Source organism: Oncorhynchus kisutch, linkage group LG24 (assembly GCF_002021735.2).
Source record: "Oncorhynchus kisutch isolate 150728-3 linkage group LG24, Okis_V2, whole genome shotgun sequence".
Taxonomy (NCBI): domain Eukaryota; kingdom Metazoa; phylum Chordata; class Actinopteri; order Salmoniformes; family Salmonidae; genus Oncorhynchus; species Oncorhynchus kisutch.
In genome coordinates, this window is record NC_034197.2 from 43652418 (window position 1) to 43669073 (window position 16656).

The window sequence follows — 16656 nt, forward strand, 5'->3', positions numbered from 1 at the left end:
TTGCCTTTAAATTGTTTAACTTTGGTCAAACGTTTCGGGTAGTCTTCCACAAGCTTCCCACAATAAGTTGGCTGAATTTTGGCCCATTCCTCCTGACAGAGCTGGTGTAACTGAGTCAGGTTTGTAGGCCTCCTTGCTCGCACACGCTTTTTCAGTTCTGCCCACAAATTTTCTATGGGATTGAGGTCAGGGCTTTGTGATGGCCACTCCAATACCTTGACTTTGTTGTCCTTAAACCATTTTGCCACAATTATGGAAGTATGCTTGGGGTCATTGTCCATTTGGAAGACCCATTTGCAACCACGCTTTAACTTCCGGACTGATGTCTTGAGATGTTGCTTCAAGATATCCACATAATTTCCCTCCCTCATGATGCCATCTATTTTGTGAAGTGCACCAGTCTCTCCTGCAGCAAAGCACCCCCACAACATGATACTGCCAGCCCCGTGCTTCACAGTTGGGATGGTGTTCTTTGGCTTGCAAGCCTCCCCCTTTTTCCTTCAAACATAATGACGATCATTATGGCCAAACAGTTCTATTTTGTTTCATCAGACCAGAGGACATTTCTCCAAAAAGTACAATCTTTGTCCCCATGTGCAGTTGCAAACCGTAGTCTGGCTTTTTAATGGCAGTTTTGGAGCAGTGGCTTCTTCCTTGCTGAGCGGCCTTTCAGGTTATGTCGATATAAGACTCGTTTTACTGTGGATATAGATACTTTTGTACCTGTTTCCTCCGGCATCTTCACAAGGTCCTTTGCTGTTGTTCTGGGATTGATTTGCACTTTTTGCACCAAAGTTTGTTCATCTCTAGGAGACAGAACCCATCACCTTCCTGAGCGGTATGACGGCTGCGTGGTCCCATGGTGTTTATACTTACTATTGTTTGGAAATTGCTCCCAAGGATGAACCAGACTTGTGGAGGTCTACAATTGTTTTTCTGAGGACTTGTCAGATTTTTTTTTCTTCCCTTGATGTCAAGCGAAGAGGCAAAGAGGCACTGAGTTTGAAGGTAGACCTTGAAATACACCACAGGTACACCTCTAATTGACTCAAATCAATTATCCTATCAGAAACCTCTAAAGCCATGACACCATTTTCTGGAATTTTCCAAGCTGTTTAAAGGCACAGTCAACTTAATGTACGTAAACTTCTGACCCACTGGAATTGTGATACAGTGAATAATCTGTCTGTAAACTATTGTTGGAAAGATTACTTGTGTCATTTCACAAAGTAGATGTCCTAACAGACTTGCCAAAACTATAGTTTGTTAACAAGAAATTTGTGGAGTGGTTGAAAAACGAGTTTTAATGACTCCAGCCTAAGTGTACGTAAACTTCCGACTTCAACTGTACCTGTACTCTCAGCTCTGCCGTTTCTCTGAGTCCCGAGCAGCCTTGCAAGCAGGCACAGATACGAGCAATTAATTTATGATTTAGTCTCCTTGACAAGCTGCTCCACATCTTCACCACTGTATCTTATGTCATTGACTCAATAAACAGCCGTGGGTTGTGATGAGTTAAAACAGGCTACTGTTTCTATAGCAAACAATGTTTACATAGAAGTGTTGTGCCCAATAATATATGGCTGTGATGAATTCCTTGGTTTCAGTAATGGACCACAATGCTGCTGTTGAAACCAAGTAGCTGATTCCAGACCTGCTGCTGTTGAAACCAAGCAGCTGATTCCAGACCTGCTGCTGTTGAAACCAAGCAGCTGATTCCAGACCGTGCTACTGTTGAAACCAAGCAGCTGATTCCAGACCTGCTACTGTTGAAACCAAGCAGCTGATTCCAGACCTGCTACTGTTGAAACCAAGCAGCTGATTCCAGACCGTGCTACTGTTGAAACCAAGCAGCTGATTCCAGACCGTGCTACTGTTGAAACCAAGCAGCTGATTCCAGACCGTGCTACTGTTGAAACCAAGCAGCTGATTCCAGACCTGCTGCTGTTTCAGTCAGACCAGACAGTGCTGTTGACAGAGAGACGTTGGAGTTAGAGGAGGGAGATGATATTGTATGGCAGCACCAGTCTGTTATGGATAAACCATGCAGCTGTTTCCAGAACGTGTTGACAGAGATAAAGAGGAGGCCTGCTGCTCACTAATCCTGATGAGCTGCACCTTTAATTAACAAACGCTGAGCCTGTCTGTCTGTCAGCCTGCCTGCCTGCCTGCCTGCCTGCCTGCCTGCCTGTCTGTCTACAAGGACTATCTACTGTCAGAGAAGGGAGAATGAAGGATTTGTCATTAGGGAATACTGTACTGTCAGAGGAGGGAGAATAAAGGATTTGTCATTAGGGAATACTGTACTGTCAGAGGAGGGAGAATGAAGGATTTGTCATTAGGGAATACTGTACTGTCAGAGGAGGGAGAATAAAGGATTTGTCATTAGGGAATACTGTACTGTCAGAGGAGGGAGAATGAAGGATTTGTCATTAGGGAATACTGTACTGTCAGAGGAGGGAGAATAGGCTTCTGATTTGTTCCTTCATTATAGAGTATCTATGTCTCTCTGTGCAGATGTTTTCAATCAAAAAGAGGAATAAACATTTACATGACTGATAATTACTTAATGGCTGCCGTTTTATTGTCTCTTAACCAACCGTCCTGTTTTGTGTGTTTTTTCGCATTGTTTGTAACTCATTTTATACATGATGTTGCTGCTACCATCTCTTATGACCGAAAAGAGCTTCTGGACATCAGAACAGAGATTTCTCACCTTGAATTGGGCAAAAATAAAATATGAGTTGGACGAAAGAGATTTACACCTGAACAGGCCCTCATCCCCGTCATTCGAAGGAGAAAGAGACGGAAGTTTCGCGGAAAGAGATTGTGGTGTCTCGTGAGGATCAGGCGATGAGTGGCTAATCTGCCTTTGCCATCGGTACTATTGGCCAACCTACAATCACTGAGTAATAAAATGGACTAACGAAAAGCACATATATCCTACCAACGGGATATTAAACACTGTACTGTCTTATGTTTCACTGAGTCATGGCTGAACGACGAGATGAATAACATACAGCTGGCGGGTTATACAATGTATTGGCAGGATAAAACAGCCTCCTCTGGTAAGACAAGGGGTGGCAGTCTATGTATATTTGTAAACAACAGCTGGTGCACAATATCTAAGGAAGTCTCAAGGTTTTGCTCGCCTGAGGTAGAGTATCTCATGATAAGCTGTAGACCACACTATCTACCAAGAGAGTTTTCGTCTATATTCTTCGTAGCTGTCTATTTACCACCACAGACCGATAATGGCATCAAGTCTGCACCCCATGAGCTGTATACGGCCATAAGCAAACAGGGAAACTGGCAAGTAACACTGAAACATGCATGAGAGCATCAGCTCTTCCAGACGACTGTGTGATCACGGTCTCCGTAGCCGATGTGAGCAAGACCTTTAAACAGGTCAACATTCACAAGGCCAGATGGATTACCAGGACGTGTACTCCGAGCATGCGCTGACCAACTGGCAAATGTTTTCACTGACATTTTCAACCTCTCCCTGTCCGAGTCTGTAATACCAACATGTTTCAAGCAGCCCACCATAGTCCCTGTGTCCAATAACACCAAGGTAACCTGTCTAAATGACTACAGACCTGTAGCACTCACCTCTGTAGCCATGAAGTGCTTTGAAAGGTTGGTCATGGATTACATCAACACCATTATCCCAGAAACCCTAGACCCACTCCAATTTGCATACCGCTCCAAAAGATCCACAGATTAAGTAATCTCGGTTGCACTCCACACTGCCCTTTCCCACCTGGACAAAAGGAACACCTACGTGAGAATGCTGTTCATTGACTGCAGCTCAGCGTTCAACACCGTAGTACCCTCAAAGCTCATCAATAAGCTAAGGATCCTGGGACTAAATACCTCCCTCTGCAACTGGATCCCGGACTTCCTGGCGGGCCGCCCCCAGGTGGTAAGGGAAGGTAACAACACATCTGCCTCGCTGATCCTCAGCACGGGGTCCCCTCAGGGTGCGTGCTCAGTTCTCTCCTGTACTCCCTGTTCACTCATGACTGCGCGGCCAGGCACAACTCCAACACCATCATTAAGTTTGCCGATGACACAACAGGGTCCTGATCACCAACAATAACAAGACAGCCTATAGGGAGGAGGTCAGAGTCCTGGCTGTGTGGTGCCAGGACAACAACCTCTCCCTCAACCTGATCAAGACATAGGAGATGATTGTGGACTACAGAAAAAGGAGGACCGAGCATGCCCCAATTCTCATCGACGGGGCTATGGTGGAGCTGGTTGAGAGCTTCAAGTTCCTTGGCGTCCACATCACCAACACAATAACACGGTCCAAGTACAACAAGACAACCGTGAAGAGGGCACCACAAAACCTATTCCACATCAGGAGACTGAAAAGATTTGTCATGGGTCCTCAGATCCTCAAAAGGATCTGTACTGTACTGGTACCCCCTGTATATAGCCTCCACATTGACTCTGTACCGGTACCCCTTGTATATAGCCTCCACATTGACTCTATACCGGTACCCCCTGTATATAGCCTCCACATTGACTCTGTACCGGTACCCCTTGTATATAGCCTCCACATTGACTCTATACCGGTACCCCCTGTATATAGCCTCCACATTGACTCTGTACCGTAATACCCTGTATATAGCCTCCACGTTGACTCTGTACCGGTACCCCCTGTATATAGCCTCCACATTGACTCTGCACCGGTACCCCCTGTAAAAAGCCTCCACATTGACTCTGTACCAGTACCCCCTGTATATAGTCTCCACATTGACTCTGTACCGTAACACCCTGTATATAACCTCCACATTGACTCTGTACCGGTACCCCCTGTATATAGCCTCCATATTGACTCTGTACCGTAATACCCTGCATATAGCCTCCACATTGACTCTGTACCGGTACCCCCTGTATATAACCTCCATGTTGACTCTGTACTGGTACCCTCTGTTTATAGCCTCCACATTGACTCTGTACTGGTACCCTCTGTACATAGTCTCCACATTGACTCGGTACCGTAACACCCTGTATATAGTCTCCACATTCCAGATGACTCCACTAACTACCCTTACACAAAAACACAGGAAACAGACCATTCCAGATGACTCAACTAACTACCCTTACAAAACAACTAGGAAACAGACCATTCCAGATGACTCCACTAACTACCCTTACACAACAAGACAGGAAACAGACCATTCCAGATGACTCCACTAACTACCCCTACACAACAACAAGGAAACAGACCATTCCAGATGACTCCACTAACTACCCCTACACAACAACAAGGAAACAGACCATTCCAGATGACTCCACTAACTACCCCTACACAACAACAAGGAAACAGACCATTCCAGATGCAACTAAACATGGCAGCCGCACAACATAACAACATGGTAGCAACTCAACATGGCAGCAGCACAACATAACAACAACATGGTAGCAATACAACATAACAACAACATGGTAGCAACTCAACATGGCAGCACCACAACATAGCAACAACATGGTAGCAACTCAACATGGTAGCAACTCAACATGGCAGCAGCACAACATAACAACAACATGGTAGCAATACAACATAACAACAACATGGTAGCAACTCAACATGGCAGCACCACAACATAGCAACAACATGGTAGCAACTCAACATGGCAGCAGCACAACATAAAAAAACATGGTAGCAACTCAACATGGCAGCAGCACAACATAACAACAACATGGTAGCAACTCAACATGGCAGCAGCACAACATAACAGGAACATGGTAGCAACTCAACATGGCAGCACAACATAACAACAACATGGTAGTAGCACAACATAACAACAACAAGGTAGCAACTAAACATGGCAGCAGCACAACATAACAGGAACATGGTAGCAACTCAACATGGCAGCACAACATAACAACAACATGGTAGTAGCACAACATAACAACAACAAGGTAGCAACTAAACATGGCAGCAGCACAACATAACAACAACATGGTAGCAACTCAACATGGCGGCACAACATAACAACAACATGGTAGTAGCACAACATAACAACAACAAGGTAGCAACTAAACATGGCAGCAGCACAACATAACAGCAACATGGTAGCAACTCAACATGGCAGCACAACATAACAACATGGTAGCAACTCAACATGGTACAAATATTAATGGGCACAAACAACAGCACAACAGTAAGGTAGAGACAACAATACATCACACAAAGCAGCCACAACGGTCAGTAGAGACAACAATACATCACACAAAGCAGCCACAACAGTCAGTAAGGTAGAGACATCAATACATCACACATAGCAGCCACAACAGTCAGTAAGGTAGAGACAACAATACATCACACAAAGCAGCCACAACAGTCAGTAAGGTAGAGACAACAATACATCACACAAAGCAGCCACAACAGTCAGTAGAGACAACAATACATCACACAAAGCAGCCACAACAGTCAGTAGAGACAACAACACATCACACAAAGCAGCCACAACAGTCAGTAAGGTAGAGACAACAACACATCACACAAAGCAGCCACAACGGTCAGTAAGTGTCCATGATACTCTGCTCAGAGACAGAGACTAATGATCAGGGAAACAAACTCCTGGTCTTATAGTGATGAAGCAGGTTGGATTGATGAAGCAGGTTGGATTGATGAAGCAGGTTGGAGTGATGAAGCAGGTTGGAGTGATGAAGCAGGTTGGATTGATGAAGCAGGTTGGAGTGATGAAGCAGGTTGGATTAATGAAGCAGGTTGAAGTGATGAAGCAGGTTGGATTCATGAAGCAGGTTGGAGTGATGAAGCAGGTTGGATTGATGAAGCAGGTTGGATTGATGAAGCAGGTTGGATTGATGAAGCAGGTTGGAGTGATGAAGCAGGTTGGAGTGATGAAGCAGGTTGGAGTGATGAAGCAGGTTGGAGTGAAGAAGCAGGTTGGATTGATGAAGCAGGTTGGAGTGATGAAGCAGGTTGGAGTGATGAAGCAGGTTGGAGTGATGAAGCAGGTTGGAGTGAAGAAGCAGGTTGGATTGATGAAGCAGTTTGGAGTGATGAAGCAGGTTGGAATTGGTGTTCAGGGTTTTCTGGAAATGCTCTCTGCTGTTATCTCCAACTCATATTAGACATCACAGAACCAAATTAATGCTCCACGGTTATGTTTTGCTACCTACCTTATCTGTCATCATGACTCACAGTTATTAACTGGCTCCAGAAGCTTACACCTGAAACATTCTGTCTGTATCCCAAATGGCACCCTATTCCCTATATAGTGCACTACTTTAGATCAGAGCCCTATGGCACCCTATTCCCTATACAGTGCACTACTTTAGACCAGAGCCCTATGGCACCCTATTCACTATATAGTGCACTACTTTAGACCAGAGCCCTAAGCAGATAGTGCACTATATAAGAAATAGGGTGCTATTTGAGACATACCCACTGTAATATTTCACCTCGCTGAACACACCCCTACTTCCACAATGCTTCATGTTGATTGGCTCTCCCTCTCTGAGTGGGCATGTCTCTGTCATAGCAACTGGTTTGATGTAACTCCGCTGTCTAAATCAAAACAGAGTTGAGCCTGAAACTAATACCTGTTGGAATATGCTGCTCTCTCTTGATGCTATTACTGAAGAGAAGAATGTCAGTTAAATGTCTCATGGCTTCTATCGGTGGAGAGAAGGCAACGAGAGAGTGAAGGGGAGAGAATCTGTGGTGTGTGGTTGTGATGTGTTGATAATGTGTGAGTGTGAAGTTGTGATGTGTCTATAATATGTGAGTTTTTAGTTGTACTTTTCAAGCTCATTAGATTAATCTCACTGGGACCTAACTTGTCTCCTCTCACACATACAGTATGTTGTAGCCATGTTGTTGTAGTACAGTAGCCATGTTGTTGTTGTACAGTAGCCATGTTGTTGTACAGTAGCCATGTAGCCATGTTGTACAACCTTGTTGTACAGTAGCCATGTTGTTGTAGTACAGTAGCAAGGTTGTTGTAGTACAGTAGCCATGTTGTGATAGTACAGTAGCCATGTTGTTGTACAGTAGCCATGTTGTTGTTGTACAGTAGCCATGTTGTTGTAGTACAGTAGCCATGTTGTTGTACAGTAGCCATGTTGTTGTAGTACAGTAGCCATGTTGTTGTTGTACAGTAGCCATGTTGTTGTACAGTAGCCATGTTGTTGTAGTACAGTAGCCATGTTGTAGTACAGTAGCCATGTTGTTGTTGTACAGTAGCCATGTTGTTGTACAGTAGCCATGTTGTTGTAGTACAGTAGCCATGTTGTTGTTGTACAGTAGCCATGTTGTTGTACAGTAGCCATGTTGTTGTAGTACAGTAGCCATGTTGTTGTTGTACAGTAGCCATGTTGTTGTAGTACAGTAGCCATGTTGTTGTTGTACAGTAGCCATGTTGTTGTAGTACAGTAGCCATGTTGTTGTACAGTAGCCATGTTGTTGTAGTACAGTAGCCATGTTGTTGTTGTACAGTAGCCATGTTGTTGTAGTACAGTAGCCATGTTGTGATAGTACAGTAGCCATGTTTTTGTTGTACAGTAGCCATGTTGTTGTAGTACAATAGCCATGTTGTTGTAGTAGAATAGCCATGTTGTAGTACAGTAGCCATGTTGTTGTAGTACAGTAGCCATGTTTTTGTTGTACAGTAGCCATGTTGTTGTAGTACAGTAGCCATGTTGTTGTAGTACAGTAGCCATGTTGTTGTAGTACAGTAGCCATGTTGTTGTACAGTAGCCATGTTGTGAGTGTGTGTAGTACTGTGTCATAGTGGATGGCTAGTAGTATGACTTCAACCTGTTTACTATACTGGATGGCTAGTAGTGTCACTTTAGTATGTTTACTATGTTTGATGGCTAGTAGTGTCACTTTAGTATTTTTACTATAGTGGATGGCTAGCATTGTCACTTTAGTATGTTTACTATAGTGGATGGCTAGTAGTGTCACTTTAGAATTTTTACTATAGTGGATGGCTAGTAGTGTCACTTTAGTATGTTTACTATAGTGGATGGCTAGCATTGTCACTTTAGTATGTTTACTATAGTGGATGGCTAGTAGTGTCACTTTAGTATTTTTACTATAGTAGATGGCTAGTAGTGTCACTTAAGTATGTTTACTATAGTGGGTGGCTTGTAGTGTCACTTTAGTATGTTTACTATAGTGGATAGCTAGTAGTGTCACTTTAGTATGTTTACTATAGTGGATGGCTAATATGTTTGTTGCTCCTGGCTCAGCTGTGGTTGTAGTTTCCACCAGCATGTTCTGTTGGTAGTTACCGACCGGCCCCATGTTGTGAATAGATCTGTTCTGCTGTCTAACACTGCGTGTGTATGTGTGAGGGAGAAGGAGAGAGAGAGAGAGAGAGAGGGAGAGAGGGAGGTGGAGAGAGAGGAGAGCATACAGTATGTAAAGATCGAGAGAGAGGTAGAGAGGGATGTGGAGAGTGAGAGGAAAGCATACAGTATGTAAATAGAGAGAGAGAGAGAGAGAGAGAGAGAGAGAGAGAGGGAGAGCGAGAAGGAGGGAGAGCGAGAAGGAGGGAGAGTGAGAAGGAGGGAGAGCGAGAAGGAGGGAGAGCGAGAAGGAGGGAGGGGAGAGACATACAAAGAGAGAGGGGGGAGAGATAGAGAGATACAAAGAGAGAGGGAGGAGAGATAGAGTGTGTGCGAGAGAGTGATTGACAGTAAACTGTTGTTGTCATGGGTGTCAACATTTCCTCAGTGTGTTGGGGGGGTGTACAGACTATGATTAACACACTGTGTGTGTGTGTGGCCCAGTGTGGAGAGTGGAGTCCATCTCTCTCATCCTCGTCCACACCACCTGCACCATGTGGTTTTTCTACAGGAAGAATAACAAGCTTCCGAAGCGGGCCCGGGACTACATGTGAGTCTGACCACTGGTGTGTGTGTGTGTGGGACTACATGTGAGTCTGACCACTGGTGTGTGTGTGTGTGTGGGACTACATGTGAGTCCGACCACTGGTGTGTGTGTGTGTGTGTGTGTGTGTGTGTGTGTGTGTGTGGGACTACATGTGAGTCTGACCACTGGTGTGTGTGTGTGTGGGACTACATGTGAGTCTGACCACTGGTGTGTGTGTGTGGGACTACATGTGAGTCTGACCACTGGTGTGTGTGTGTGTGTGTGGGACTACATGTGAGTCCGACCACTGGTGTGTGTGTGTGTGTGTGGGACTACATGTGAGTCTGACCACTGGTGTGTGTGTGTGTGCCCGGGACTACATGTGAGTCTGACCACTGGTGTGTGTGTGTGTGGGGCTACATGTGAGTCCGACCACTGGTGTGTGTGTGTGTGGGACTACATGTGAGTCTGACCACTGGTGTGTGTGTGTGTGTGTGGGACTACATGTGAGTCCGACCACTGGTGTGTGTGTGTGTGTGTGGGACTACATGTGAGTCTGACCACTGGTGTGTGTGTGTGTGGGACTACATGTGAGTCTGACCACTGGTGTGTGTGTGTGTGGGACTACATGTGAGTCTGACCACTGGTGTGTGTGTGTGGGACTACATGTGAGTCCGACCACTGGTGTGTGTGTGTGTGGGACTACATGTGAGTCTGACCACTGGTGTGTGTGTGTGTGGGACTACATGTGAGTCTGACCACTGGTGTGTGTGTGTGTGGGATTACATGTGAGTCCGACCACTGGTGTGTGTGTGTGTGGGACTACATGTGAGTCCGACCACTGGTGTGTGTGTGTGTGGGACTACATGTGAGTCTGACCACTGGTGTGTGTGTGTGTGTGTGTGTGTGTGTGTGTGTGTGTGTGTGTGTGTGGGACTACATGTGAGTCCGACCACTGGTGTGTGTGTGTGTGTGTGTGTGGGACTACATGTGAGTCCGACCACTGGTGTGTGTGTGTGTGTGTGTGTGGGACTACATGTGAGTCTGACCACTGGTGTGTGTGTGTGTGTGTGTGTGTGTGTGTGTGTGTGTGTGTGTGTGTGTGTGTGTGGGACTACATGTGAGTTTGACCACTGGTGTGTGTGTGTGTGTGTGTGGGACTACATGTGAGTCTGACCACTGGTGTGTGTGTGTGTGTGTGTGTGTGTGTGTGTGTGTGTGTGTGTGTGTGTGTGTGTGTGTGTGTGGGACTACATGTGAGTCTGACCACTGGTGTGTGTGTGTGTGTGTGTGTGTGTGTGTGTGTGTGTGTGTGTGTGTGTGTGTGTGTGTGTGTGTGTGTGTGTGGGACTACATGTGAGTCTGACCACTGGTGTGTGTGTGTGTGCCCGGGACTACATGTGAGTCTGACCACTGGTGTGTGTGTGGGACACACACACACACCCATAGCTTAACATGGACCCCGTCAGTACTAATCCGCGTCATATAAAGATCATGTGTAGATTCCACATCACCCTCGTATCCTACTCTCTCTAGGTACGTCCTAGTCTAGATGGTTGATGTTGTGTCTCTAGGTGTCTCTAGGTACGTCCTAGTCTAGATGGTTGATGTTGTGTCTCTAGGTGTCTCTAGGTATGTCCTAGTCTAGATGTGGATATTGAGTATTCTGCCATATTAAATCCAATAAGGACGACTGAAAACACCATCTCAAATACTCATAGATTACTAGTAGATTACTCATAGATTACTAGTAGATTACTCATAGATTACTAGTAGATTGTTCATAGATTACTAGTCTTTCCTCTGCTGTCCTACCTATCCCCTCATTCATATTTAAACCAATTGTCCTCTACTCTCTCTCTCCCCCATCTTTCTCTCTCTCTCTCTCCCTCGGTCTATCTCCCTCTCCATCTATCTCCCTCTCCGTCTATCTCCCTCTCCCTCTGTCTATCTCTCCCTCTCCCTCTCCCTCCTCTCCCTCTCCATCTGCCTCTCCCTCTCCCTCTAGTGTGGAAGAGCCTCAGCGTGACGACACAGGCAGTTTCTCCGACAGCACCTGTAGACAGGGACCGTACCTAAGCAGCTCTGATCATCGCTACAACAGGGGCCCCGGCCCACTGGGCCACCACCCCCAGGGCCCACCTGTGGCCCCCCCTAGCCCTGCCTCCCTGGCCTGGGCCCAGAGGACCTGGCACCAGCCTGCCAGCCTGGCGCTCCGGAAGCAGGAGGAGGAGGACAACAGGCGCTGCAAAGCCCTGTCCGACAGTTATGAGCTCTCCACAGACCTACAGGACAAGAAGGTGTTTTCTCCATTTTGTAACGTTTTTTAAGGCCCGATATCAAGGTGCTTTAGTCCAAGACTAGGCTTAATCTGTGTCCTGACAGTTGTTGTTTTCTAATTTGTTATTTGTTATATTCTGAATGCATACGTGTAATAGACTGTTGCTGATTCTGCTGATGTTGTATTCTATGTTGTTATGTATTCTGTTGCTGTGGGACATAATGAAGACAAATTAGTGAACATAACCCTGGTTCAGGTCCTTTTCAACAGAAACTAAAGAACATCCTTTCAAAACCGAGGCTATAGAGATATCCCTTATGACCAATTTGTATAGGGTTGCTATGGCAATATTCCCTTATAAAGCTCCCCTAATCTCCAGCTCTGTCATTGTTCCTTTCCACTTCCTTCTGCTCTCTCATTGGTCCTTTACACTTTCCCCTACACTCTGACTGGTCCTTACCAATTCCCCCTACTCACTGATTGATCCGTTCCACTTCCTCATGCTCTCTCTTTGGTCCTTTCCACTTTCCCCTGCTCTCTGATTGGTTCTCTCCACTTCCTCCCACTCTCTCATTGGTTCTGTCCACACTTCCTGTTTCTTGTAAGGTGGAGATGCTGGAGAGGAAGTACGGAGGGTACTTGCTCAGTCGGCAGGCGGCGCGCACCATCCAGACGGCGTTCCGTCAGTACCGCATGAACAAGAACTTTGAGCAGCTACGAAGCTCCGCCTCCGAGAGCCGGATGACTCAACGTATCATCCTGTCTGACATGAGACTGCAGTACTCGTTTGACGAGCGGCAGGGCCAGCCCCAGGGCCAAGGGGTTCAGCAGGGACAGAGGTATCCTCACCCTGGAGGCCACCCTGGGGATGAAGAGATGCAGGCTGGGTCTCCTCCACGCTGCGAGGGGGACAGAGAGGAGTACACATACCTGGACGAGACCTTCTCCAAACAGGTGAGAGTTAGTAACACACCTGGACGAGACCTTCTCCAAACAGGTGAGAGTTAGTAACATACCTGGACGAGACCTTCTCCAAACAGGTGAGAGTTAGTAACATACCTGGACGAGACCTTCTCCAAACAGGTGAGAGTTAGTAACATACCTGGACGAGACCTTCTCCAAACAGGTGAGAGTTAGTAACACCTGGACGAGACCTTCTCCAAACAGGTGAGAGTTAGTAACACCTGGACGAGACCTTCTCCAAACAGGTGAGAGTTAGTAACACCTGGACGAGACCTTCTCCAAACAGGTGAGAGTTAGTAACACACCTGGACGAGACCTTCTCCAAACAGGTGAGAGTTAGTAACACACCTGGACGAGACCTTCTCCAAACAGGTGAGAGTTAGTAACACCTGGACGAGACCTTCTCCAAACAGGTGAGAGTTAGTAACACACCTGGACGAGACCTTCTCCAAACAGGTGAGAGATAGTAACACACCTGGACGAGACCTTCTCCAAACAGGTGAGAGTTAGTAACATACCTGGATGAGACCTTCTCCAAACAGGTGAGAATTAGTAACATACCTGGACGAGACCTTCTCCAAACAGGTGAGAGTTAGAAACACACCTGGACGAGACCTTCTCCAAACAGGTGAGAGTTAGTAACACACCTGGATGAGACTTTCTCCAAACAGGTGAGAGTTAGTAGCACACCTGGACGAGACCTTCTCCAAACAGGTGAGAGTTAGTAACACACCTGGACGAGACCTTCTCCAAACAGGTGAGAGTTAGTAACACACCTGGACGAGACCTTCTCCAAACAGGTGAGAGTTAGTAACACACCTGGACGAGACCTTCTCCAAACAGGTGAGAGTTAGTAACACACCTGGGCGAGACCTTCTCCAAACAGGTGAGAGTTAGTAACACACCTGGACGAGACCTTCTCCAAACAGGTGAGAGTTAGTAACACACCTGGACGAGACCTTCTCCAAACAGGTGAGAGTTAGTAACACACCTGGACGAGACCTTCTCCAAACAGGTGAGAGTTAGTAACACACCTGGACGAGACCTTCTCCAAACAGGTGAGAGTTAGTAACACACCTGGACGAGACCTTCTCCAAACAGGTGAGAGTTAGTAACACACCTGGACGAGACCTTCTCCAAACAGGTGAGAGTTAGTAACACACCTGGACGAGACCTTCTCCAAACAGGTGAGAGTTAGTAACACACCTGGACGAGACCTTCTCCAAACAGGTGAGAGTTAGTAACACACCTGGACGAGACCTTCTCCAAAAGATCATTTCTCAGGTCACGGTGACTCTCCGTTCTGTCTTTATCCAACCTGTGTGACTCACCATTCTGTCTTTATTCAACCTGTGTGACTCTCCGTGCTGTCTTTATCCAACCTGTGTGACTCTCCGTTCTGTCTTTATCCAACCTGTGTGACTGTCTTTATCCAACCTGTGTGACTCACCCTTCTGTCTTATCCAACCTGTGTGACTCTCCATTCTGTCTTCATCCAACCTGTGTGACGGTCTTTATCCAACCTGTGTGACTCTCCGTTCTGTCTTCATCCAACCTGTGTGACTGTCTTTATCCAACCTGTGTGACTCTCCATTCTGTCTTTATCCAACCTGTGTGTGTTGTAGGTGGAGTCCCTGGCTGACTCCATCGATGACACCCTGACCTGTCAGTCTGGTGTGGAAGACGGTCAGCAGGAGGAGGAGGAGGAGGAAGAGGAGGAGGAAGGTGACGGAGACGAAACAGGGGTGGAGGTGGACGACTTCGGAGAGTGTGTTTGGAGGCCCAGGGAGGGAGACAGACAGAGGGATGGAGGAAGAGGAGGAGTGGGAGGAAGAGTAGGAGGAGGAGGAGGAGAGAGACAGAGCATGCACGAAGACACCACAGCCACCTCCTACAACGACGTGACCCTCTACATGAATGACAGGCTCTCGTCCTCTCCCCTGTCCTTGGACCGGGCCCCCAGCAGCCCAGATACAGAGTACTGGAGCCCTGGAGTGTGTGGCGGCAGGGTGGGGGGAGGGGAAAACAGCCGGGACACAGAGGGAGGGGGCAACAGTAACAGCCGACACAGCACCCCCTGTACAGAGTGTAGAGACTACAGCCTGAGAGAAGCTCACCTACCCCTGTTGACCCTCGAACCCCTGAGTGACAGCTCTGTTGATATGAGTGACCGCTCGGCCTCTATAGGCCGACGGGTCTACGAGACAGAACCAGGGGGAGGAGTTGGTGGAGGGGGGTCGCCTCAGGGCACTATTAAACATAACCCCCACCCAAAGCCTCACCCCAACCCCAACGGGCGTGCTGTCCCCATACCTCCCCAGGCCCAAGGCCAGACTCGTACTGTGCTTCCTCACCACCCCCACCCCTCGGCCATCCCCTCCCACCTGCCCTACCACACCATCCTACACCACCACCATCAGCTCCCATATTACCCTATACACCCCCACCACCCGCACCCCAATACCCCCTCCTCCTCCTCTCAGTCCCCCCAGGGACCACCCCTCACCCCCCTATTTTCCTCCTCATCAGCCACACTGCCCCCTGGTGGCCAGGAGCAGGTCTGCTGTTCTGACGGGGACAACGACTCTCTCAGCTCCACCACCAACTCTAACGACACCATCAACTGCTCCTCCGGGTCCTCATCGCGCGACAGCCTCCGGGAGCCCCTCCCACCGCTCGGGAAACAGACCTATCAGAGAGAGAGCAGACACAGCTGGGATAACCCCGCCTCTAACAACGACGTGGTGCAGAGACGACAGTACCGCATCGGACTCAATCTGTTCAACAAGTAGGTTAGACAGTACCGCATCGGACTCAACCTCCTGTAAGTTAGACAGTACCGCATCGGACTCAATCTGTTCAACAAGTAAGTTAGACAGTACCGCATCGGACTCAACCTGTTCAACAAGTAGGTTAGACAGTACCTCATCTGACTCAACCTCTAGTAAGTTGGACAGTACCTCATCGAACTCAACCTCTAGTAAGTTGGACATTACCTCATCGAACTCAACCTCTAGTAAGTTAGACAGTACCTCATCGAACTCAACCTCTAGTAAGTTAGACAGTACCTCATCGAACTCAACCTCTAGTAAGTTAGACAGTACCTCATCGAACTCAACCTCTAGTAAGTTAGACAGTGCCTCATCGAACTCAACCTCTAGTAAGTTAGACAGTACCGCATCGGACTCAACCTCCTGTAAGTTAGGCAGTACCTCATCCGACTCAACCTTTAGTAAGTTAGACAGTACCGCATCGGACTCAATCTGTTCAACAAGTAGGTTAGACAGTACCTCATCTGACTCAACCTCTAGTAAGTTGGACAGTACCTCATCGAACTCAACCTCTAGTAAGTTAGACAGTACCTCATCGAACTCAACCTCTAGTAAGTTAGACAGTACCTCATCGAACTCAACCTCTAGTAAAGTTAGACAGTACCGCATCGGACTCAATCTTTAGTAAGTTAGATAGTACCTCATCAGACTAAACCTCTAGTAAGTTAGATAGTACCTCGTCGAACTCAACCTTTAGTACACTTCAACTGTGAGAG

The 16656-nt window shown here is 47.1% G+C and overlaps 1 protein-coding gene across 4 annotated transcripts in view; it reads left to right on the forward strand.

Annotated features, from left to right (window-relative positions):
- LOC109880848 (IQ motif and SEC7 domain-containing protein 1-like) overlaps window positions 1-16656 on the forward strand; it is a 252028-nt gene that overhangs the window by 98339 nt on the left and 137033 nt on the right. For 3 of the 4 annotated variants that reach the window (XR_004205192.1, XR_004205193.1, XM_031803650.1), the window contains exons 2-4: window positions 11874-12165; window positions 12753-13100; window positions 14735-15897. Coding sequence is in view for 2 of the 4 variants with exons in the window: in XM_031803650.1 (XP_031659510.1) it covers window positions 11874-12165; window positions 12753-13100; window positions 14735-15897 (1803 nt within the window). In the remaining 2 variants the exon portion in view is untranslated. Of the gene's footprint in view, window positions 1-9601; window positions 9890-11873; window positions 12166-12752; window positions 13101-14734; window positions 15898-16656 lie in introns of those variants that run through there. The other variant, XM_031803651.1, reaches the window with a different exon arrangement.